The 26148-nt window shown below is 34.4% G+C and overlaps 1 protein-coding gene across 2 annotated transcripts in view; it reads left to right on the top strand.

The window, feature by feature from the left end:
* The window catches only part of LOC109073873 (serine/threonine-protein kinase LMTK1-like), a 51587-nt gene that overhangs the window by 12022 nt on the left and 13417 nt on the right, over nucleotides 1–26148 (top strand). For both annotated transcript variants that reach the window (XM_042735891.1, XM_042735892.1), the window contains exons 2-3: nucleotides 17110–17243; nucleotides 23442–23583. In XM_042735891.1, the coding sequence (XP_042591825.1) occupies nucleotides 17110–17243; nucleotides 23442–23583 (276 nt within the window). The remainder of the gene's footprint in view (nucleotides 1–17109; nucleotides 17244–23441; nucleotides 23584–26148) is intronic.

Here is a 26148-nt window from a genome sequence, read left to right as displayed (position 1 = left end):
GTTCCTTTTAATGTTTTTCTTGACATTGATTTATTAAATATTAAGAGCATTAGCCCATCAGTTCACATAAAGACATCATGTATCTTAAACTACCCTGCAGGCAATAACCCTTCCAGTAAACACATTTCTTCTATTAATATCACCCACTGAAAGTACAGAAATGAAAAGAAACAGAATGTAGATGTTATCTTTAAAATAAATAGTTTTAGGATTTTGAACATTTAAAAGAAATAGGAGATTATGAAATTAATTTAACTTTACTGTTATACTACTAATATAATTTGTAATGAAACATTTTGTATATAAAAAAATGCTGAAAATGCTAACAGACAGACTCACTCTTTGCTGTCACACGTGTAGCACATGCTCTGGAACTGAAGGTTATATAAAGTTGCCATTCTGATCACAGAGGCTGGAAGATTGTAGATGTGTTTCACTGCTGCTAGTCAAAAAACCCAAACCAACCAAAACTAAACCGTTATATATATATAAAAAAGACCCCACACCCAAAAACCACACATCATATAATCCCTGAAATTAATGAAACATATGTAGTCTCGCTGTCTCCATGGCAACCGCGCTTCAGCATCCATGGCACAGTGAGAGCACACTTAAGCTTTTGGTTCTCAATGCGTAATCACACTGTGGCCATCTATAACCACGGCAACAGCAGGAAGACCAATTCAGGCTTTGAAGGAATTAGAGACACTGGTCTTGTAGATCCGTTATTCAGAGGGGAAGCAAAAATTCTCATTTTGCTTGAATTGAATTGTCATTCTCCACCAGGTAGCTCAAAGTCCTTTCATGTTGTAGTCGCCATTGTAATATTATCATCTGGGATATTTCTAGTGGTTAATGAGTGTGTTGGTTACTAGTTACTAGTTGTTTTTTTCAGTTCTGCTGTTTGTTTGCTCTCCTTTACTGTCCACTTAGAATGTCAGTCAAGGTTTCTTGCAGTAAGAACTTAATAAAAATAAACAACAGTTTTTTTTGCAAGACACTTTTTGCTGTTTTTCCATTCAGACTCAATTGTAAATGGCCTATTTGAAAAGAGAAACAGCAGTTTTTTTTTGCAACTTATTGATGTTCAACCCAATGTAGTTGGTTCAGTCAGTTCCTAATGGATAATATGAGGGTTTGACCAATTTTTATGCTATTTTTATTTCAAATTACATCATATTTGTCTCAAATACAAATACAAAAGCAAAAAAAAAAAAAAAAAGATAAAAATGATTCACTTTTTGGTCATCCAAGATGTAGATGAGATTGTTCCTTCATTTTAACAGATTTGGAGAAACTTAGCATTACATCACTTGCTCACCAGTGAATGGGTGCCGTCAGAATGAGTTCTGGGAGAACTGTTGATAAAAACATCAGAATAATCCACAAGTAAGCCACATGATTCCAGACCATCAACATCTTCTGAAGTGAAAAGCTGCGAAATAAATAAGTAAGAAATAAATCCTTTATTATGATGTTTTTACCTTCAAACAGTTGTTTCCAGCTAAAATATGCTCACTCTTAAAAATTAAGGTGCTTCAAATGGTTCCCTAAAGTTTGTGGTGAAAGAAGGTTCTTCAGATTATAAAAAGGTAAGAAAGAGATGATTCTATAAAGAACTGTATATAATATACTGTAGCGTTCTCCAGTCAAAAAGTCTGAATCAGGAGAGAAATATGTCTATACTGTATATAATATACTGTAGCGTTCTCCAGTCAAAAAGTCTGAATCAGGAGAGAAATATGTACCAATTGCACATTCACATGCAAAAACATTTCAAAACAGTTCTAAACAAATATGATGGACTGGAGTTTACTTGTGTTGTTTTTATCAGCTGTTTGGATGGCACCCATTCACTGCAGAGGATCCATTGGTGAGCAATGCTAAATTTCTCTAAATCTGTTCTTCTAATGAAAAAAAAAAATCATCTACATATTATGGCCTGAGGATTAGTGAACTTTCTGCAAATTTAAAATTGGGGCGAACTATTCATTTAAGATGAATTGCTTGTTGTATTCATAATTTGTAAGTCACTTGGGATAAAAGCGTTTGCCAAATGAATGAATATATACACAACAGGTGTTTAGAGATATTAGTATCTGCTGTACTTCCTCCTTGATTACTCATGATGATTACTGGTTGATAATCTGTTAAATTTTCAGTAGATATTGCTGCATTGGATTTAATTAGAAATTTATAAGTAACTTTTAGTCAGAAACAAATAACTCTCAGCCCATGTTTATGATACAAATATTTGGATTAGAGATATGGCCTGAGGCTGAAATGGAGATAGTACATCTGCATACATTTCTAATATAGGAAAATATTCAATTAAACTCAAACACAGAGTCTATCTCAGGCATTTTTGTCTTCATTTTATTCTGTAGTACATTTTCTTCCTTTTATTTCTTCATCATTATTTTATCAGCTGCCTGATGCTGCAGCAGCTCTTAGGAACCGAGTTACAACTCCACCAACTTCTATCTCCTACTTCACTGGTGTGTGTTTAAATTTTAATGTCATGTTCTTGTCGTCAGAGTTTGAGTATCCTCTCTGGATATGAGCCTTCTGACCCGAACCAGATAGGAGTGCATGGAAAGACATCAAAAAGAGCCCTAGCAATGTTTGTTTTTAGTGCAAGTTACGTAACTTGAGTGGCACGTAACCATGCAGAGATCTGCATCTCTAAGAGGAGATGATGTGGTGGGAGTCTAGCAGGATCAGACCAGAAATAAGGCATTTAGAGTCCCAAGAGCCCAGCTGCTGGTTCCCACCACAAACACAGAGAGGATCAGATGGAGAGAGTGTCAATGCTGGAATGACAGTGAGTAGATGGATTGAGAGATAAAAAAAAAAAAAAAAAAAAAAACGGCTCTGGTGAGCTGCCTACATATGCAGCATTTTAAGTAACTCCTGACATGAGAGCTGTTCCAGAAGTTACTGTAGGTGGTATTTTTATGCCTTACAAGATATATTTTGGGCATAAGAAGCATTGCATGGATAGTTCATGAAGGCAAATCCCATAATTCACTGTGAAAAAGCTTAGTGGGGAATAAAATCCTATCCAAGAGAAATGTTGATTATAAATATATTTGGGTATAGTTACCATGTCCTGCATTGCAAAATACTAAACTATAAACTATAAATGTTAGAAATAATATATATTTTTTTTGTTTATGTTTTTGAAAGAAGTCTCTTGTGCTCACAAATGCTGCATTTACCAAGATGTAAATTTTCATTAAAAACAGTAATATTCTGAAATATTATTATATTTGAAAATAACCTGTCTCTATTTTAATATATTTTAAAAGTTAAGTTATTCCTGTGATGGCAAAGCTGAATTTTTATTTATAATCCTTTATTTATAATATGATCCTTCAGAAATCATTCTGATATGTTGATTTGCTACTCAAGAAACATTTCTTTATTTCTTTTGTATTATAACTCTTTATTTTTATTTTTTCAAGATTCTTCAATGATAGAACGTTCAAAATACATTTTTCTTTTTTTTTTAAATCTTGTTGCTGCCTATGTAGAATATTGCAAATTCGTTACTCAGTTTCATTTCAGTTGTGATGCTTCATTTAAAACAACAAGAAGGCTCACTAGGTTTTGGAAGAGAGCCTTGAAATGGCTGGAGAAAGGGATGATTGATCCATATGTTCACCTTTTCTATCGATTTTGAATTTCTCTATCCATAACTGACTCTTTTAGTGACTGTACGATGTGTCCTTGCCGCAGGTAAGCTTCGAGAACGCACAGAGATGCTATTCGTGTCACAAGCATCATGTAGACACGCTGACTTAAGGGGAGTTTATCGATTAAAAAGGCTTCTTACTGTGCACAGACAGGAACAGCAGGAAGCATGTGTGTGTGTTTTCACTGGGCACACATTCCTGTGCTATGACTGAACAGGAAGTCCGAGTCAAACCTTGACCTTCTTCCCCATTAAACCCTGCACTCTCAGGAAATTTTTTTTTTACAGAGCTGTCATTGAGCCTGTAAAGACCTTCACACATAGAACAAGAACTGCACCGTTTTGTCAGATCTAGGACAGGTGTCACACACTGTATGCATCACATATATTCAAGTTAGCAGTCCAAAACAATTAATCTAATCATCAAAAAAGGAAAAAGTAAACTTCAAGAATGAACAAAGTGGCATTGGTGAGTTTGAAGTTCGGCGTTTGAAAAAACAGTGCAAATGTAAAGAGAAAGCAAGATTTATATTATTATAGCTCTCTACCTTTAAGCCAGAGAAATACAAATATTTTGCTAAAATATGCACAGTACACAATCACTATCCACTCGTTATGCATTATGCACTTTAACAATGATTTGCGATAAATATAATGTAATTTAGTGGAAGACGATGTGTGAGTAGTGCTTATTATTAGTGTCTTTTGAAAGGGTACTGCAGTTTTAGACCTTTTTTCTGAGAGTGTGTATCAGTATTTAGTATGTCAGTATGTCAAAAATGCTAATGCTTTTCAAAGAGTTTGAGGGAGGAGGCTTGATTAGTCTCAAACTGAACACCTACGACCGCCCATAGTCTGATCACTCATCGTCTGATGTATATTGTACAAAACTGGCAGAGCTAGCAGGTAACCGGCGGTTTCAGTCTGATTGACTGGCGATAAGCAACTTCTGGGAGTCAACAGCATTCAGCCTAGAAATGAGGTTAATGCAATGAGCGGATTTGAGGAAGAACTGATCACTGGATTAACCAGAGTTTACCAGAGTGGCATCAAATTATTTGAAATAATTGAGTTTTGTTTGAGCCACTTAGTATCCATGAATTGAACTGTAACTGCAAGTAATCACTTAAATTATTTATAGTTATTCCTTTCAGTTTGACAGAAAGTTTCAAAGTCTGCTCTTTTCTGTTCAGTCATTTCTACATGGTTTTGTTTATTTTAGCCTAGAGCCTTAAACCAAACCATTCCAACTAAATGAACAGCACTTAATAAATCAGACAGGTCCTTGAATCATATATTTCAGATAGACTACACACACACATATATATATATATATATATATATATATATATATATATATTTTTTTTTTTTTTTTATTATTGGCTTGCCAACGTTTCCTTATTTGCTCAGGGATAATATCACTAGTCTTATTAAACACATAGATAAAGATCTCGAAGATCTGGATTAAAGGAGAATCATGGGGCCTTTATCCATATAAACCATTCCATTATTCTCATCTTCAATTTAGTTTGCTTTGCTAAGACCTAATAAAGAACTACTCTGATCCATGCAAATTCAGGATGTGCAATAGCTTTAAAAAGAACACAGATTGTAAATGAGGCCTATAAAAAGTAAACATTAGGCATGGAAGAGCCTCAAGTCATAATGAGAAAATTAAGAAAATGAGATTTAAGATCCAGCTCAAAGGGCACAGTGGGAAAAACTTGATAGATCTTTTTCTCTCTCTGTCTTATTATCATACAGATGGCAAAGTGACAACTACTAAAATAAATGAACTATATTTTAAAGTAGGTGTAAAGGGATCCAGGGAATGCGAAGGAAGGACAGCCATTTTATTGAGTTGTTGATTTAGCATAATAAAAGCTACCAGTAAACCCCAAAAGTGTATCTGACAGACACACACACACATACACACGCACGTGTATCTGCCTTCCTGCACAGCAGTGCTGAAGTAAGCCAATCTGTGTCGCTGCTGTAAAAATGTGTCACACTAACGGGTGACTGTACAAAAAGAAGGACGTCAGTATTTGGGTCAGAGTTTCTACAAAGTAGGATAAATATATATATACTTTTGCATATATATATATATATATATATATATATATATAATATATTATCCTTTTGTTTGAGTAAGAGTTAAGCATGCATGTGTGCATTACAATTGCATAAAGATTGATCCTATAGCTGTTTGAGTAAGAGTTAAGCATGCATGTGTGCATTACAATTGCAAAGTGGTGGTGGAGTAGTTTAAAAAAAGGATTGACTTTCAGTTACACTCCTACAGAAGGTTTTCCATTGAAGGAGGCATATTTCACAGGGAGTTAAATAATCCCCACATTTGTGAGCCCAGCACGACTCCAAGATCTTTGAGCTTTAATGAAGACAGTGGCACCGCGGGGCACAGACTTAGATCTGCTAACGGACATGCTGAAGTGTGTGTGCATTAATAGATGCATGTAGCTTCTTAAAAACGCGGCCAGACCCTCGTTAAAACTTAAAGGGGTCATATGATGCGATTTCAAATTTTCTTTTCTCTTTGGAGTGTTACAAGCTCTTGGTGAATAAAGAAGATATGTAAAGTTGCAAAGACTAAAGTCTCAAATCCAAAAGTTAAGTCTCGTCAAAATCCCAGAAACGGCTCGTTCTAACACGACCCACATATCTACGTCACTATGTGGGAAGATTTGCATAACGCCACCCAGATGTTCATGCAAAGAAAGAAGGAGTACCTTTTATTCTCATTGTGGTATTGTTGTTGCCGCCGCCGTCATGTCGTATAGACGCTGTGTTTCATTGTGAAAGCGAAACTACTTTGTTTGGCCTTCCAAAAGAGGACAATATCCGCTTCGTCATGCCTGGGGCTGATCCGTGCTGGTCGCTGAGGAAATACATCAACTATGCACTGTGGATCACCAAATCAGCTTTCACCGTGGACGAAGCGGAGTCCAGCCCAGGGTTGTCACATGTGGTTGCCGCAAGCACAAGGTACGCTCCTTCGTAGAATCTGCCTCAAGCCACCCGCCTCTGCTCACTCAAGGCCGCGGTGTGTGATGGTTTTTCGTTGAGAAAGCGAAACTACTTTGTTTTTGGCTTCCAAAAGAAGACACGACTAGAAATCATGTTTAAATCATGTTTATAATGGGTTTTATGTTTATGTCTCATCGCTCCAGCTGGACAAGGCATCACAGTATGTTAAGAGGCATAACATTTCCATCACACGCTTGAGGCATTCGGCCAATCACAACGCGCTGGATAGCTGGCTTTTCAGAGCGAGGTGCCTTGTAAAAATCAATGCATTTCAGAAGGCGGGGCATAGAAGAGAAACATTAATGTACAGTATGTGGAAAATAATGTATGTTTTGAACCTTAAACCACATAAACACATTTCATTACACCAAATACACAAAATAATGTTCTTTTTAGCAGCATCATATGACCCCTTTAATTCGAAAAATAGCTCTTAAAGGGGATTGAAACCCCCATTTTTTTTGTCTCTGCTTGCCAAATGTAGCATGTCAATTCAGTGTTAAACACAATTTTATGCAGAAGAATATATGCATTTATGCATAAACTGACTTGTTTACTAATTCCCTATACACTACATAGTGATTGACTATATGAAAAAAAGAGTGCACTAAAATCTGTGGATTCATACACTGTGTATTCAACACAAATTCAACTGGTCAAAAGTGACAGTAAAGACTTTTTACACAATAAACGTTCTATTCATCAATGAATCCTGAAAAAAAATATAAAGCAGCACAACTGTATTCAACATAGATAATAATAAGAAATTATTCTTGAGCAGCAAATCAGGTTACTAGAATTATTTCTGAAAGATTGTGTGACACTGAAGACTGGAGTAATGAGTAATAATGCCATCACAGAAGTAAATTATATTTTAAAATATGTTCAAATAGAAAACAGTTATTTTAAAAAAATAGTATTTCACAACATTTCTGTTTATATTGTATTTTAATCAAATAAACACAGCCTCTCAGTTTTAACTTTGGATATCTGTAAGGAGTGTCTAGCTCCTCCATCACAATGTTGTGTATTTTTGTGCGTGTTTTATTTACTTCCTGTGAGCGAGTTTGAAAGGTGTCGAAATAATTAGTGCTTTCAGTGATCAGAGACAGAGACTGTTTTTGAGGGTCGCCATGGAGACTAGATATTGTGACACAGCATGTTATTATTACTGTAGTGCTCAAAACAGCCAGTAAGTAGCAGCCCTCACTGGGCCTGAAAATGTCATTAGCATTTAAAATGAAGCACCAAGCAGAGATACCATAAAGGAAAAAAGTAATGCTTTTGCACATTTAATTGGACTTCATTTGATGGAAAGCAATGAGAGAGTATCTTAAAGGACATAAAATAAAAATAATGTAAAATACTGGATATTGCTCAATATATTAGTTTACAGGTTCATCAAAGATAGGGGTGCAAAATATTTGCACAATAACATTATAGTGGCTTTTTCATTCATCTGTATTGATATAAATTTACATTTAGTCATTTAAGAGAAAAAGAGCAATAATATGGAAGTGCTGTGACAAGTCTCAGTTAGAATAATGCAGTATGCAAGGGTTTTTTATAAATAAAAAGAAAACAAGTAAAAAGAATGAAACACTAGTGTTTGAGGGTCTTTAGAAAAATAAAACAAGTCAATTGAATAGAAAAAGAATAGAGAAAGCTAGTGTTGGAGCATCATTTTTTAGAATAAATAAAAAGAAAACAAGTAGATAGAATAGAGAGTGCAAGTTTTAGGGGGTTAAGTGTTTTTTAAAGGATATAGGATATTGAATTGTACTCAGTTCTGCTGATTTTTACATTTTACATTAGTTTTGATATAATCTTTGTTATTGCCTTTCATAATAATATTTCAATGTCTAAATTCACTTGTATGATTGAAAGGTATACATTTATATGTTTGGTGTTATTCATTCATTCATTCATACTGTACTTTTTTTTCCTGAAAAATGTGTAGAATTTTATTATCAGTCATAACATCAAAATTATTATCTTACTTTTATCCTCCTGAATATTAATTATATTTGTATAGCTAATCAAAAGATAGCAAAACAACCATGGTAAAATATTTTGATTGCATATTTTGTTTATCAGTTTGTAGATTGATTTACAGTGTAGCCTAATTTATATATACTATTAAAGTATTTATTCATATTTAGATTTTTTTTTACATATATTTTAAGTTTTATTAATTTTTTTATGTGCTTTATTAACCTCTATTACGATATTTCTATTTATCTTTTATTTTACACTGAATTACTGTAGCACTTGGTGTTAGTACATTTCATAATTAATTACAAAGAAACAGCAAGTAACACATTGAATTAAATGTGAAATACTGAAGTGGAAAAACTGTAGGTTTGGTAATTTTAGTACTTCAACTTGAATTTCCAAGGGCAAAGTTTTGAGTTTTTCCATTTAATATTTATATTTTATTTTATTTGAGCTTTATTTCATTTAACAAAAACATTTTTATATAATTTTAGTTTTAAGTTAACATTAACTACGCTGCTAATTTAAGCTCAAGAAATAAACTTTATGATCACATTTTTTGTCTGATATTATTGGTGACATGACACTGTATTGAAACGTGAGGAAAAACCTCAGCAAATGATCTGCTTGAGGACGTTACAAAGATCCACACAGAGTCCCAGAGTCCCCCTCTCTACACACCACACCAAAAAATAATACAAAAGACACATAAAAATAATATCTCTACAAAAAAAAGACACATATTTGTTTGTGTTGTTTTTCATTCAACATCTTTTTTAGATAACTGGTATCTATCTCAGACAGGTTTGTTCAATAGCTTGCCAGGTCTTCTTAGGTAAATGGAAACCCTACTTAAAGAGGTTGTTCCACATTATTAAGCAAGTCTTATGAAATATGGTGAGGAAGAAAGATCTTTCTAAAGATGAAAAGTATGAAACAATGCAATGTCTTACAAAAGGCATCAAAACAAACCATATTTCGCAAAAAGCAAATATAAATTATTGAACTGTCAAAAGATTTGTGAGTGACTTAGAGCACAGGAGATCTTGGTCAGATAAAGATTTATTAAGGAATGTTTCTGTCATACAAATGTACTGTATTGTAATGCCAGCTGCAAAAAAAAGCCACTGCTGAGCAGCAGACAGGTGTTTGAAGCTACTGGAGTCTCAAGATCCTCTCCATACAGACTGGCAGTTGTGTGTAAAGCTGCGTTTCAGTCACTGCTAACCAAACTTCACAAAGAGAAACCTGCACAGTGGCATCATTTTCATCTTCAGAAATATCTTTCTTCCTCACCATATTTCATGAGAACTGTGACTTGCTTAATAATGTGGAACAACCTCTTTAAGAAGGGTTTCCATTTACCTAAGAAGACCTGGCAAGCTATTGAACAAACCTGTCTGAGATTGATACCAGTTATCCAAAAAGATGTGAAAAACAACACAAACAAAAATCTGACTCTTTATTGTACCAAAATCTTATTGATATGTCACTTGCATAATAATTTGGAAAGCAGTGTAAAGTACTGATTTGGGACACATCTGAAGCTGAATCTTGTCCCGGATGAAGGCAGTTTGTTTGCTCTGATGTGCTGATGTCTCCAGGGTGCTGGGTTTCTCATGCACTCAGGCTGTATTTGGGGTCAGTCCGACAGAGTGAGCAGCTCTTTGGCCATATGTGCATTATGTCTATGTCCGCTTCCAGTTTGTCTGCCGTGGCCTTGGTCCAGCTCCACCTCTCCACCCGTCTCTCCATTTGCCTTCTGTTCTTACATTCTGTCTCTTCATCAATATTAGGCTTCAGCTTATTAGATTAATGGCTCGATCGTGTTTGAACAGGCTGTCTCTCTTTTTCTCTGAGCATGTTTGGCATTCAGCCTCTACTGTCTCTCATTTTTTTGTCTTTAATCTCTTGCTTTTTGCCTGCTCTTGTGCTGAATGCCCAAAGCTGTTGGAGATAGTCGAGTGAGGGATGGGAGTAATACCAGCACACTAAAACTACCTGAGTATCAGTGTGAGGATGAGTGTGTATCATACAGAAAGCTATCTCAGCACAATGTTGAAGCCCGTTGCAGTTACTGTAGCACTGCAATAGCATTGCATGCTTTCTTGTATTTCAAACAATAGTGCATGGTGCTAGCAACACCAAAGTCTTGGGTTTGATTCCCAGGGAATGCATGAATTGTAGAAATGTATAGCTTGAATGCTTTGGGTACAAGCATCTGCCAAATGTTAAGTAAATGTAATTAATGTGATTAGCTGAAATCTCTGTATACCACTTTCTAATATGTTATCCTCACTGTCTGTGTGCATAAACAAACATACGGTGCAATTAGTGTAGCCCAGTTCACAAATAGATGACTCATGTGAGCTTGTTCTTCTAATGAATTACTCCTATTGAAACACTCCAAAGTTTGAATCAGTCTGATGCTTCATTGAATGAGCTCACTGAATATGCCAGAGTAGTTATTGAACTAATATGTCATTACTTTCATGATGTCATGAAGGCTCATGAAACTTAACATCATTATCATAAATTATAAAATCAAAAAAGTCATTTCTGACTGATAACAAATGATTTATCAAATGAAATCTCCTAGCATTTTTAAATCTTACCTTAAAACTCATTTATTTAGGCTAGCTTTTACTTGAATTTTTACATTAATTATAGATAATTTTGCATGCTTTTTTTTCTTTTCTTGCTCATTTTATAATCTTTATAAGGTGTATTTTGTTGTTTTATTTGTTTATGTAAAGCACTTTGATATGTAACATTTAAAGGTGGTATATAGAAAATAAAGATGATTTATTATTATATATACATGCATACAGAACAATATAGCGATTGATACAAAAATGTATTTTGAATTCATATAAAAAAACAATAGTACTGCTTTTTTTCTATTGAGAGTATAAGGTAAAATGGTGTATTATGTAAGTTTTACCTAGAAAACCTAAACATGAATATACACTTACCAACAAAAAATTATAATTAGTTAATGTAGAGAGGGTTTATTTATTGCTATACAGTATATTTGTTTAAACTGTTTACTTGTTAGCACATTTTTGGCAAAATCTTATGATTCAATCACACATTTTCATACAATGTGCTTACACTCTGTTGACGGTTATGTTTAGGACCGGTGTTGGACCTTCATGCTTGCTTTTTTTCAAAAAATCACATGTTTTTGTATGATTCACATCATATGAATTAATACGAAATCGCCATCTCTGTAAATAGTTACATTTTCCCATGAGATCAGGTTAAAGCTTTGCCTCCTTATTTCAGTCCATCGAGTGAAATGTGGATGTACAGTCATTAGATGTGCTTTAGTTTGTGTCAGTTCCCACTGTCTGGACCTGTCAATCACAGAAAAATCTGTGTTTGTGTGTGTGTGTGTGTGTATATATATATATATATATATATATATATGTGTGTATATATATATATATATATAAATATATATATATGTGTGTGTGTAATTTTGTGTGTGTGCGTGTGTGTGTGTGTGTGTTTGTGTGTGTGTGTGTGTGTGTGTGTGTGTGTGTGTATGTGTGTGTGTGTGTGTCTGCTAGAGGGACAAGTGGGCCATTAATGCTGTTCAGGCAGTTTATTTCATGTGTAAGTGAAAGTGCATGACCTGTGTAAGCACCAGCCTGTCAGTCATCTCCACAGAAATAAGCAGAACTCCTTTATCCTGAATTATGATTGGTTAAAATGTTGGGCTTGGTCTATGTTAATGAATCTGCTTAAATGCTGTAAATGAACGAATCAGCTTGGGCTCTTTTGTCGAGCTCAAGTGGCTTCCCACCGGGAACTGGGTACACGACACGTTTCCTCCAGCTCTCGTGGCTCTGCTCTGGTTCACCCCCACCCATCCCTCATCATTTAGTCATTAGAGCTGCTCCTGCTCTCTGCCTGAGCTCACTGAAAATGGGTACCAACCCCTGAGCTACTCTGGAGTATGGGGCAGGGGGTGGGGGTTGTTATCTGTTCTATCTTAAAACATTGTTCTGATCCTGCTTCTTTTTTATGATCCTTATCACATTAATTTACTCTGTTATTCTTGAAATGAAATGCCTGGAGAATATCAGTCATATCTTTCTACCACCCTCTGTATTCCTGCTCGTATTTTCTAACAGTAGTTGTTCAGCCTTATTTTGTTTTTAGGTGTTCAGGCATGGGGTGCTGAAATTCAGGGATATGTAAAACTGAAGAAATGGCTTCTTTTCAATTTGTGAGTTTGAATTTAAATTGAATTGGATTGGAATGGCAAGAAAAGACAGGGCTGGGGAGACAACATGGAACATTGCTCCATTTTTAAGAGTTTGAGGTTGTTGTTTTTTTTAAATGTTTTCAAAAGAAACCTCTTGTGCTCACCGAGGCTGCATTTATTTGTAATAAACACAATAAAAAACTATAATATTGTAAAATAGTATTGCAACTTAATATAACTCGTTTCTATTTTGTGATACTGCGAGGACCACTAACTCGCTTGGGAGTTTAGAAAGTGTCCGTTAAAGTTGTAAAAATTATAGATTTACCCACAATAGGTGTAGTTTATTTACAGCACCATAGATATATACAAAAGTCCACAAGTGATGGTGTGAAGAAATATATACAGTGTAATAACCAAAAATGTTAAAAACATACAAAGTTACAATAATTTACTTTAAAATATATTTAATTTTTGTGACGGCAGGTATTACTCAAGTCTTCAGTGTCACATGATCCTTCAGAAATCAGGATTCTTTGATGAATAAAAGAACAGACAGCATTTATTTTGAAATAGAAATGCACTGGTGATTTTATTAATTTAATGCATCCTTGCTGAATAGAAGTATGAATTTCTCCTTAAAAATAATTTTAAAAATCACTCAGTATAATATTCTTTAAGCACATTGTATTATTTGTTAAATCGACTTTTGTAAACTACCATTTTGTGCTGTAATGGAATTAACAGCTTTCAGAAAACTGTATCCAGGTATGTAAAATATAGTTAAAAAGGGTGCTATAACAAAGATAAACATGTATTTTTAATGTGTATTTCTATGGTGCTTGGCTGAAATTTATGGTGGGTTGTCTCTGTCTACTAACTGTCTTTCTGAGAAATGCTTATTATCTTGGAAAATATAGGCTCCAAAGCCCCATGGTCTTTAAATCTGATGATTACTGCTCATTCATTTCATTTTCTCTGGCTTCATTGTAAGCTATAAAACACTTTTAAGATACGGAGTCTCTGTCTAAAGCTACAGAAAGTACTTAAGACTAAAGTTTGTTTGCAAAATAGACAAAACAACTAAGACAAATCAAACCTCAAAGACAACACATTTTGAGGGCACCTGAATCTGAAAGCCTTGTAATGACTCGATGAAATTGCAATGAGTCACCGCAGCTCTCACACTTTGTAATGCAGTCTGGAATTACAGCTCACAGGATCCAAACAACGTGTTTCAGGGAATGTGTTAAAATGAAGATAACTAGATGGTCATCTCAGAAATAGAATAGCATTGCATGACTAATGTTAATGTAAACACTGAATTCTGAAAAGGAATAGTGACAGACATGCATGTAGTTCACACTTCTAATCGTTGTACTGTCTCACTTGAGCAGATCTTGGAAAAGGTCTTTAGATTATAAACGATTAGCACTAAAACCAGATTTATTAGCTATTAAATTAACGTTTAGTCAGAAAATGTACAGAGAATTGTAATAGAACAGTAATATTGTGAAATATTACAGTTTTTCTCAGTCGCTTTGGTGCATTTCTCAAATCATCCTTAATATTTGCAAAGAAGTATGTGCATTTCTCAAAACAATTTGTACAAACAGCACCACACAATGAATTATCTGCAAAAGCCTGTAACTTATTTAAAATCTTTAGTTCATCTCTCAAAAGTAAGTATTTATGTCATTGAACAGATCAGTTCTGTGTCATTGTTCACAAACAAGAGAGTCAAAATGCTTAGTTATGCTGTCAATATAACTGTGCAATCTGTTAGTATTACCAACTGTAAACTATGGCAAGTGCTATATTAGTATATTATTATAGTGTTACATTTCAATTTCACAAAGAAATATGCAGCATTTTGTCCAAACAATAATAAAGGACACATTTAATTTATAATTTGTCTTAAATCTCATTTTGTAAAAAAACATATAAGAGGATCTGTGTTATTTTGCTTTGTCCCATGCACTTCTCATTAAATTTGAATGATAGTAGAATATTGTCAAATCATAAAATTAAAAATATATATATCAATATAGTTATATTATATATATAATATATAGGATATATTATTTATATTTATATATTATTAATATTAATTTAATTAAAAAATACTGTTACTATTTAGATTATTAAAATTAACCATAAATTACTAACTTATTTTAGTAAATTAAACACTAATTTAACCTTCTGTTACTGTTTTGTTGCTGCAAATCTACTTCTAATAACTAAAGGAGTTTATTATAGTACACTGTGAAAAATAAATCTGTAAAATAACAGAAAACGTACTGGCATCTCATTACACGGATATTATCCATTAATTTTACAGACATTTACATTAATTCTATGATGGTAAAAAATACTGGTAAAACACCTGTAAAAAATTAATACAGAAAAGTTCTTTCAAATTATACAGTACATTGTGCCAGATTTTTTTTAGAGTGTACAAATTAATTGAAGGATCAAATAATAAATCCAAGTAATAATAATAGATGTAATCAATGTATATGGGTTGAAAGTCTTCAGGATTAAAGTGTCTTTGTGCCCTGCCTTTAGTAATATATGTTCACATTTAGAGTGGAAGGCTCTCAGGCCCTCTCAATGCCTTCATTAAGGTAGGACTCAATAACATTGATCTCACACTGAACAGATAGTGGTCAAATGTATAAGTTTGGCTGTTCCTTTTTTTTTTTTTTTTTTAAGAAGCGTCCTTACAATTAAAACGTCAAACGATTTTGAGGAAATTCAGTGTGGTCCATATTATTTGAGATGTTCTTTAATGCGACCCTGGAGCAGCAGAATCACTGTATTTTTCGTCCAATCAGCCTTTCCTAATGAAGGATGCTTGAAAGAGTCTTTGTCACTTCCCCTCTGTGCCTCATCACCGCATGCGATCTGATTCATGAATACTAATTGCAGTGCTCATACGACTCAGACTGTGACTCGTCTTTGAAAATAACCAGATATGCTTGCGCTCAGAGCGAGACTAGATCCCTATTAAATACATTCCTGATTACCTGCTTTACCAGGCACAACAGAAGTAACCCAACTGCTATTCATTAAAGCAGTGTCTCTATTGTAGTGGTTTAGCCACAGTCTGGTGTCTCTCTGCTGGTTTGAACTGAATGATTTACGTCTGATTGTAATGCAGCCGCAGTGAACGGTTCAGCACGCAGAAAACCTCCTGACACCAGAGGGAATGAAATACAGATGAATGCATTTCATGAGGCCTCACAACATACAGCTCATGAAACGTGCCGAATACACACAAACTCACATCCTTTTCATCCATATCTTCATGGTCTGCTTTTTGTCATTTTAGATAGATAGACAGACAGATGATAGATAGATAGATAGATAGAGATAGATAGATAGATAGATAGATGAGTGGGTTGAAAGGTGAGGATGGAGGCATGGATTCATGGATTGAAGGGATGTGTTGAAAAATTGATCGTTTTGCAGCCAACTGCAGATTTTATACTCATTCTATCCATTCTAGTTTCCAAGGCAACTACTGGAGCTGAATTTGGAGTGAAAATAAGTCCCTGCAATTCTATTAAATAAATAAAGCTATCAAATTCGACCTCACTGACAATCACTATCAGTCTTGGTCTTTTTATTTTGTTGGGTTAGATGATGAATTAGATCATATATCCCTTGTATTATTGATAATTATGCTCTTTATTACTGTATGTGTTTGCCCTGACATTTCTTTAATAATGTATAATGCCACTGGCCTGCGTATCGTAATATTAGATCTGACAGTTCAAAAAGTGAGAGAAAACAGCAGGATGTCGAAGTATCTTCATCCAGTCAATGTTGGTTCTCTTTGCTACAGCATTTTTTGCTTATTCTAAAAGCACTGAAATCAGACGAGACTCAATGGTGTGTTATATTCAGTTTGTAAGGCAAAAAGTTTTAACCTAAAATCTTGATGTTAAAAAGAAAAATCATGTCTTACATTTTTTTCCATCCATGTGATTGGTAAAATACTATTGTAGTATTGGTTGTCTAGGAACACAAATAAGAATATTCAAAACAAAGAGTACTTGTGTGCAATACTGTATGTGTATTCATGCTCCCTCATTCTGTATTGTGATAGCAGTTGTTTAGTTTGTGTAATGTTGTGTCTGTCCTGCAGATGGCGCTCCACTGAGTGAGCTGTCCTGGTCGTCCTCTCTGGCTGTGGTGGCTGTCTCTTTCTCTGGACTCTTTACCTTTATCTTCCTCATGCTGGCTTGCTTGTGCTGTAAACGAGGTGACATTGGCTTTAAGGTGAGACCCTCTTTCATTTCAATCACTTTTACAAGTAGTGGCTCTTAAATTCCATCAGACTGCAATGGTTCGCTGGGCACACACTTTGGAATGAGCCAACTCAGCAAAATTCAGTCCCAACCAGAACACACATAACAAAATATACCATATTAGTGTCAGGCCCATTAAAACTGAACAGACAATGCAAATCTACACAGTATCTTTGTCTTGTTTTCAAGTCAAAAACTTGTTTTGTTTTAATGTAGAATCTTATTTAATTTAAATTAATTTATTGTGTTTTAAATGTAATTTTTCCTTTATTTTTTTTATCTATTATACAATATTTTGTTTTTTATTAGTTTATTTTTCTGTAAAGCACTTTGAAATATCACTGTGTATGAAATCCACTATATGAACAAACTTGCATTCCCTTTATTTTATATTTTTTTGTTTTAAAGAAAGGCAGTGTAAGTGATATAGGCTATTTACATTAAGTGCAAATTGCAATAGATGCTATTTACACTAAATGAAAATAGCATATTTTCTTAAAGATAGATGCTATTTACACTAAGTGCAAATAGAGATGGATTCTATTTACACTAAGTAAAAACAGCAGTATTTTTAGCTATATGCTATTTACACTAAGTCCAGGTAGGTATAGATTTTATTAACACAATATTAAAATAGAAGGATTTTCTGCTATTTATAGCTGCTACTTAATGCAAATAGTGGCAATCACATTGTTTTCTGTCTATATTTATTCTTATTGTGAAGTGAAAAGGTAAAAAAAAGACTATACTTATCTCAAAGATGCATTCTTGTAATATCTAATTCATTTTTGTTTCTCAGCTATAATATTTTTACTGGAAAACAAATAATATCTGTTAGGAATTAAATTTTCTGCAGTGCACCAACAATGATAAAACAAGATCATCCTATATTATACTATGATGTTCTGACTTTCTCATCACACTGTCTATGAATATGTAAGCATAATGTGCATTAATAATGTAACGCTTTGCCAGAAGCAAACATTTATTGTACTTTATTATACCAAAAAAAAAAAAAAAAAAAAAAATAGGCATGAAATATTGATGAGTTGAAATTATGTGAGGAGAAAGAGAGCATATAGTGATATGAGAACTATGAAACTAGCTATGTAGGAATCAATTAAACCATTAAGCTGTTATGTATAATAAAAAATAATTTTAGAATCCCACAACTGACCAGTCAGAATCAAGCGTAAATACACTGATATAAATGCCATATCTCTACCGACTGAATCTCTATTTGTCATTGAAAGATTATTAACTGGGAGAGATTTGAATCATTGCTAGTCAGCAATGAATTTACACAAAAGCATCTCTCTCTCTCTTTTGCAACTTCTTAGCCTGTTGCTGTCCTGCAGTTATGAATGAAATTGTAAAGTCTGAAAAGCATCATTCATGAATCACTTCTGAGTCTGTTTCAGATCTGTAGGAATGCTTTGATCAGCTACTTGAAAAGTAGCACAGTACATGCACACATGCATTCTGTTCAGCTGCATGTCCTCTTGCCCTTTTGAGGTTACAGAGTCCCAGAGTTCCAGAGAAAAGCAATTTCTTCAGTGCAAACCACTTAGTTCTGTCTCATAAGTTTAAAGGAACCGAGGCAGAGAGAGCACAGGGACAGTCTCTCTCCCCTATATATGTTTTTTTTTAGCAGAAGACGGAGGCATTCATACAGAATACATATATATATATAACCAAGCAACCACTCATCATTTTTCAGCAGCAACTTTAAAGTGGGTCAAGGCACAGGAGAAATGAGACCCGTGTGAGTGTGTGAGAGAGCGGGGGATGGCTCTTTCATGCTTCTAAGCACCTGGTCTCCAGTAAAGGCCAAATATTTGTAATTACAATCCCTCAGTGGAACTTCAGCTCAGCGCTTAAAAATCAGCTGCTGAAAAGAGACTCTTCCTCTTCCCTCTGTCTCTCTGCGTCTATTATCAAACACATTTTCTGTCTTTTTAACACTCTCTCGTTCTTGTATACAGGCTGGGAGTCTGACAAGCCTGAGGGTAATTGATTCATTCATTCCCCTTTAGCATTCTCAAAACCTCACACACTTACACAATCTGTGAGTGCTGAGAAACAACTGTTTGTTAGTTTGAGGTGCGACTGTAATACAGTCCTTACATAAGGCACACCAAGTTTTATGATAATATTTTGAGTGCTGTATATACAGTCAATAATAAACCCTCATCAAGTGCTGGCGAATAAATTAGGGTTTGCTAACTTTTTCGGAAAATTGCAACAAGTCAATGTTTTTACTCCATTTGTCTGTATTGTATATTTGATTTTATTCAAGGGTTCAGTTTAAATTGAAATTGGTAGTACAGATAAATATTTGTGCACCTACACTACTGTTAAAAAATTTAGGGTCAGTAAATTGAGTAAATTAAAAAGTCTCTTATGCTCACCAAGGCTGAATTTGTTTGATCAAAAACACAGTAAAAAAATTATATTTTTCTATTTTAAAATGTCATTTATTCCTGTGATACAAAGCTGAATTTTCAGCATCATTACTCCAGTCTTCGGTGTCACATGATCCTTCAAAAATCATACTAATAAGCTGATTTGGTGCTTAAGAAACATGTATTTTTATTATCAATGTTGCCGTTGTGCTGCTTAATATTTAATATTTTATATTTTATAATTTTGTGATAATTCTCTGATGAATAGAACTTTGAAAAGAAGAGTATTTGATCAATTTAATGCATCTTTGCTAAATAAAATCTTTAAAAGCGACTCCAAACAATTGAACAGTAATGTACTCTGGTATGGTAAATATGCAGATATGCAAAATCTAACCTCTTCAAATGAATGCACATGCATACAAGCAAACATGTGAGCATGCTCATTTGTGCCGATGGCTGTAGCAAGGGCCTGTCATGCACATGTGAGAAAGAATGAGCGCGAGGAAGGAAGGATGAAGAAAAAAGAGTGATGTCATAAGCACAGAATGTGAAAGCCTTTTTTTCAGCCTCACATTTTTGTGGAAGCGTCTCCACTATTCTTAATCACTGGTCGTCCACACTCTCATGGGAAGAACACAGGAACTGCCCCTCCCTGCATTCTCTCTCTCTCTCTCTCTCTCTCTCTCTCAAGTGCAGGATCTATTTGCTTTTTATTTGTATGTTTTCTTGAGAGTTATAATGATGTATTCTCAAGACCTGGGTTCTCCAGTTGCGTGGCAGCATGGGTCGGTTCCTAATGTTCAGTCCGGTGAGGGATCCGTCTGGGGTCATGTGGGCACCTCACAGGTGCTCTGTGAAAAGCCCAGCGGTGCAGGTTCACGGGGCGGAAGGGAAGAGTTAAAGATTCAGCACAACCTGTTTGATGTAACACGTGTGCATAAATTTCACCTAACATAACAAATCAATCAAAACAAAGTCCTTTCAAAACAATACTATCTTCAAAAATATATTTTAATAAAAAAGTATTTTAAAATAAATATGTTAGTAAAAATGTGTTTGAATATAAAAAGTGTAACTCGCCTTATTTTAAACAGTGGATATGGATTTTTTTATATGAAACCATTGAAATCTGAAAATGTTTTATATACAGTACCATTATAGGAGTCATGTATTGCTCCCTGAAGTCGGTGCACATAGAACACAATATATAAGGCAGTCTGGGGCAAGTTGTCACATTGGGAAGCTATCATAAAGGCTTTGAGTCAAAAAATCTAATTAAGCAAATGCTGGTGTACTCTTTAAGTTTTTTTCAGATATTTAATTAAAAAATATTTTCTTTATTGTCTTCTGGGAAAAAAAAATCTATATCATATCTATTGTGTCATTGTGGATTTTAATTGGGGCAGTTCATCATGTATTTTATATTATAATATACTGTACAATTTTACACATTTTATAAAATTTTTATATAACAATTACTGTTTCTAACAGATATGATTATGCAAATGCATTCTGTGTGTTCATAAATGTCATACTGTTTAAATGTTGCTTATTGACTATTTAATAGCAGGTTCTCATTGTGACAACATACCCCCACATCGTGTGACAAAATATTCACACATTTTTTAATTTTTATTTTTTTAAGAGTGAAAGATTTTTGTGCAGGTTTTTTTTATGAGCTACTTTCAAAAAAATTTTTTTTCAAAATCCATTGTTTTGGGGTGGATGTGTTGGCTTAAAAAAAGAATCCCTGAATACTAAATACACATTCTTGGAAAAGACAGTACCAGTGCTTGCTTAAACCAGATGTTTCTTCATCAGAGGATATAATAGTGCACACTAGATGTTTCTGATTATTAGCATGATGTGATAAAAAATGCAGTGTGATTCAGCTGGCAGGAATGTTTATACTGGGATTTAAGCAATGTGGTTTCAGGCAACAAATTATTGCAGTCTTAGTTAGGATCACAGCGTGCCCTGTTGAGAATCCTAGCGTTCGGTAGCGCTGCCGTGCACTGGGCAGATCAGGAGCGGGGTCATATGGCATCCGTGTGGGGCGTGTGAAGATGTGGATGATGGGGCCTCTAGGGGAACTTGAGTGTTTGTGTGTATTTGTTTGCTAGCTTGCGCTTTTAAGTGTGCGTGACCCCTCTAGGTTACTGTTTTCCATTTCTTCAACCCTGTATCTCCGTACCCGAGTTCACAGAAAATTTGCTTGCATCTGGAGGAGCATTTCCGATTTCCAGATGCTGCCAAGTCTTGTCTTTTCTTAGCACTGTCTCATCTCTATTTGTAGTTTCACAGTATCCATGTGGAGATGAAAAGCATATTAGGGTAAGACATACAAGTTGAAAGCTCTTGAGATTAAACGGATGGCTCATTACTTGATCAGATTATGGTGACAGGCTGTTTAATGGACTGTTTAATAAATTGTCATTTGTTCCAGTAAGCATTAAATGTTTTTTTATTCATGTTATTAAAATAATCAGGTTAAACACTCCTTAGTTAAAACTGTAACTGATGTTTCTTTTCAGTTTAAAGATCTGCTTGTTTATTCTTGTACATCAAGTCCCAAAGCACACACACAAACACACACACACACACAAACAAAGAGTCCTTGAATCCTTCCCACAAAGATGGGATTGAGCTGAGCAACATAATATGACTATTGGGATCTCTTTTAAAAACAAAACATCAGGAAAAAAGTATTTTTCAAACTCCTTTTGGAGTTCTTATCATGAATGAAAATAATGTAATTCTTAATTTTTCTGAAAATTGGCTTTACTTTCTTTATGCAATATATAGAGTATATATATATAATATATATATATATATATATATATATATGGTTAGAGGATAAATGGTTAGAGTATATTTCACCTCAGTATGAAATAATAATAAATAAATGATAATTATATTAATTATATATATATATATATATATATATATATATATATATATATATATATATATATATATATATATATATATATACTGTATATATATATATATATATATATATATATATAAATATATATATATATAATTTATCATCATTTATATAATTATATATATATATATATCATTTATTTATTATTATTTCATACTGAGGTGAAATATACTCTAACCATTTATCAGGTAACATTCCCATGACTTTCATCAATGTTTTTTAAAGGTAATGTAAATGTTAGGACAAAACCTTCTAAAAATAAGGTTTATAGAACATTCTTATAACATTAATATGTAATATGCATTCTTGTAATGTTGAGAGGAAACATGCTGTTCTCGGAATGTACTTGTAATGTTAGTTGTGCTTGATGAATAAAGAGGACAGTTTCATAAAAAAATTAACTATAAAAATACTCAAATAAAAAACATATGATGATAATTATATTAATGATAATAATATTCACAGAAAATCCATATAATGTTCTTATAATATTAATAGAAAATGTCCTTAGGACAAAAATTTTGTAATGTTATGTAACTGATTGACTAAATCTTTCTCAGAAAGTCCTTTAATTATTAGAAAGAGAGAAGTTGTTAGAACATTTTCAAAATGATAAAATGGAATGTTAATCTAACATTCATATAACCAAGAAGAAATGTTCTTAATTCAGAGATAACATTTTCATTACTTAATGTTAATGTTAGAAAAATGTTCTTAAAACATATGTTTGTAAGCTTGGTAGACATTTCTTCATTCACCCATTCATTGCAACTGTAACCTCTGACCTCTGTGTTTTTCATTGCTACCATAGGAATTTGAGAATGCAGAGGGAGAGGAATATCCAGCGGACATGTCCACACCAGCATCGCCTGCATCTCACACCGGTCCTGACGTCTATATCCTGCCTCTCACCGAGGTCTCGCTGCCCGTCGCCAAGCAACCAGGCCGATCAGGTGGGTCATCTCACACCGCATCTGTGGAAATTGCTGTATGAGCTGGACCAGATGTGATAGCACTTAAGAGAGGCTGATTTCCTCCCACTCCTGTATCCGCTCTGACCCCGCTTATGCAACTCCCATACGAGTTTCACATTCTCTGGACTCAGTTTTTTTCCAGAGGATATTGTTCATGTGTTTGGTCCCGCTTCCAAACCACAAGATCCCCAGCGTGAAATCCAGAAGAGACCAACGCCCTGCTGCTGCCTCCACTCCTCCCTTCTGGGGCGGACAGCCTCCCCCAACCGTGCCTTGCTCTGGACCTTCAGAACCCGGGCCATCTGCTCCGTGCTAATGGCTATCAGTGTTGTACAAAATTCACTATTAAACAATGCAAACTTCAATTTATGAGTGTGAATTTTAATTGAATTGGCCGCACCCTGCAGGAAGCTGAATTGGAATTTGAATGGGAATGAGGATTTTTTTTCAATTTTAAAATTTAATTAAATAAATATGATTAAATATACAAACTAATTACAAATTTCTACTGGTTACTTTTCAAACATACCTTGTCTACACTACCACTAAGTTTGTGGTTGGTGAGATTGAAATAAAAATTTCGCTTTAAAAATGTTCACCAAGGCTGAATACATTTGATATAAAATAAATTACAAACAGAAATATAATGAAATATTATTACAATTTTTAAATATCTTTAAATAGCTTTTAAAATGCAATTTATTCATGTGATGACAAAGCTGAATGTAAGTCATTATAAGTCAGTCTGTCTCTATAAAACAGATTTCAAACTAAAAGCCTTTTTAAATTTGCTTTTCTAACTAAAAATTTCACTTATATGAATCTTCAGTCTTTGAGTTCCATTTCCACCACTGAATTAAAAAAAGGTACTTTTTATCTCGCAATTCTGATTTTTTTCTCAGAATTCTGAGATATGAACTCGCAATTGCGAGCTATATAAAGTCAGAATTGTGAGATATTAACTCGTATTTCTGAGAAACAAAGTCAGAATTGTGAGAACAGAATTGTGTACATAGAATATTTCACTAATTATGATTATTTTTCTTACCCCACTAGCAAATTGTGTAGAAATCTAGAAAATTTTGTCTTTGTTTTCCGGCTTTCTCTCTCTTATTCCATCTCAATCCGCACAACATCTGCCTGTTGCATAATGCCGCCTCCGCCAGCCTACATAAATATGCCTTGGAATCTGAGGAATCTGGGAGACGATGTGTACAGTCCCATCCATGGATACTCTCTCTTCTCTCTGTTCCCCACAACAACTCACTTTATTATAGCCTGGCAGGCCTTAATGTGGTGCGATTAGTAGTAGTCAGAGGTTAAGAGGTTGTGGTTTTCTAGATTCAGCTCACACAACTCTCATGCTCTGGCATTTCATTAACGCGATAAGTGAATAATCTATGCAGTATTTTGCAGCCACCTGACAGATAATAATGCTAATTCATCAAAGTAAAAATCCCACTATGGTTTTCTTTATGGAATTGTCTGCAATAAGAATTTCAAAAACGGCCTTGGTTTTTAGGAGTGGCTGGAATGATGTCACTTCTCAAGGATGAGGTTGAGGTAAGAAATACAAACCTCCTGCCAGGAAGTGCAGGTCTCAGTCACCGTGACACGCATAGCATCTGTCTGTAATCAGACGTGTCTTTCTTCTCCTGGGATGTCAGTTAGACAAATGAAGAAGCTAATTGTAGTGTTTATCATCCAATTTGAGATGTTTCAGCCAAAGAGTTTATGTATTGCACTCTGGTGTGCAGTATCCTCCCCAACACAGCTGTGCTCATAAACACACCCTCATACACACACATACAGAGATCTGAGCAAACGAATACTCTAAAGATCACATCATTTCACACACCCTGTTTATCACACTCACTTCATTAAGCTACATCACTAAAATATTATTCAAACTCATTTGCATTGCTGGGAAAAACAGTCTAGAGGGACAAATAAAGCAAGACGTGCACACCAGCAGCAAACACATTTCACCGTGTTCGATAATGTATGATAATTCTATTTGGTTTGAGTTGAATGATTTCTCTCCATTATTTTCCCAGTGAATGCACTCGCAGCAGCCATCTGGCCAGCGTGTCACTGTCAGTGACCAACACCGCAGTAATGAGCAAGCCAAGCAGTCAATCATGTATTCAAATACACAATGAGCAAATTCTGATACGTGGTGGGATTTTTGTTGGCACGTTGTTGTCATGCTGTTGGCAGACCTAAATGTTTTTCTGTTTAGGACTGTTTTGTTCATATTTGGCTGCATACACACTGAAGTTTTAGTGACAGGTGCATTTAATGTGGAAGTTAGTCTCCTAAATTAACGTTGTGTGTGTGTGCAGTGTACTGAATAATAAATAGAATCAAATAAGTCTTGAACTTGGTTGACGTAACAGCAATGTTTTGGTGTGTCATGGCTGTGTAAGAAAAATAAATGCCAACCATTCGCATTTTTTTGGCTAAACAACTACCACTAACCTGGAAAATTCAGTTAGCTGTGTTTTGGGAATTTGATAGTTGGCACATATGTTCCAGCAGAAT

The sequence above is a fragment of the Cyprinus carpio genome, chromosome B12, assembly GCF_018340385.1.
Source record: "Cyprinus carpio isolate SPL01 chromosome B12, ASM1834038v1, whole genome shotgun sequence".
In the NCBI taxonomy this organism is placed as follows: Eukaryota; Metazoa; Chordata; class Actinopteri; order Cypriniformes; family Cyprinidae; genus Cyprinus; species Cyprinus carpio.
The sequence above is the reverse complement of the archived record's forward strand: the minus strand, read 5'-3'. Positions and strand labels throughout refer to the sequence as shown.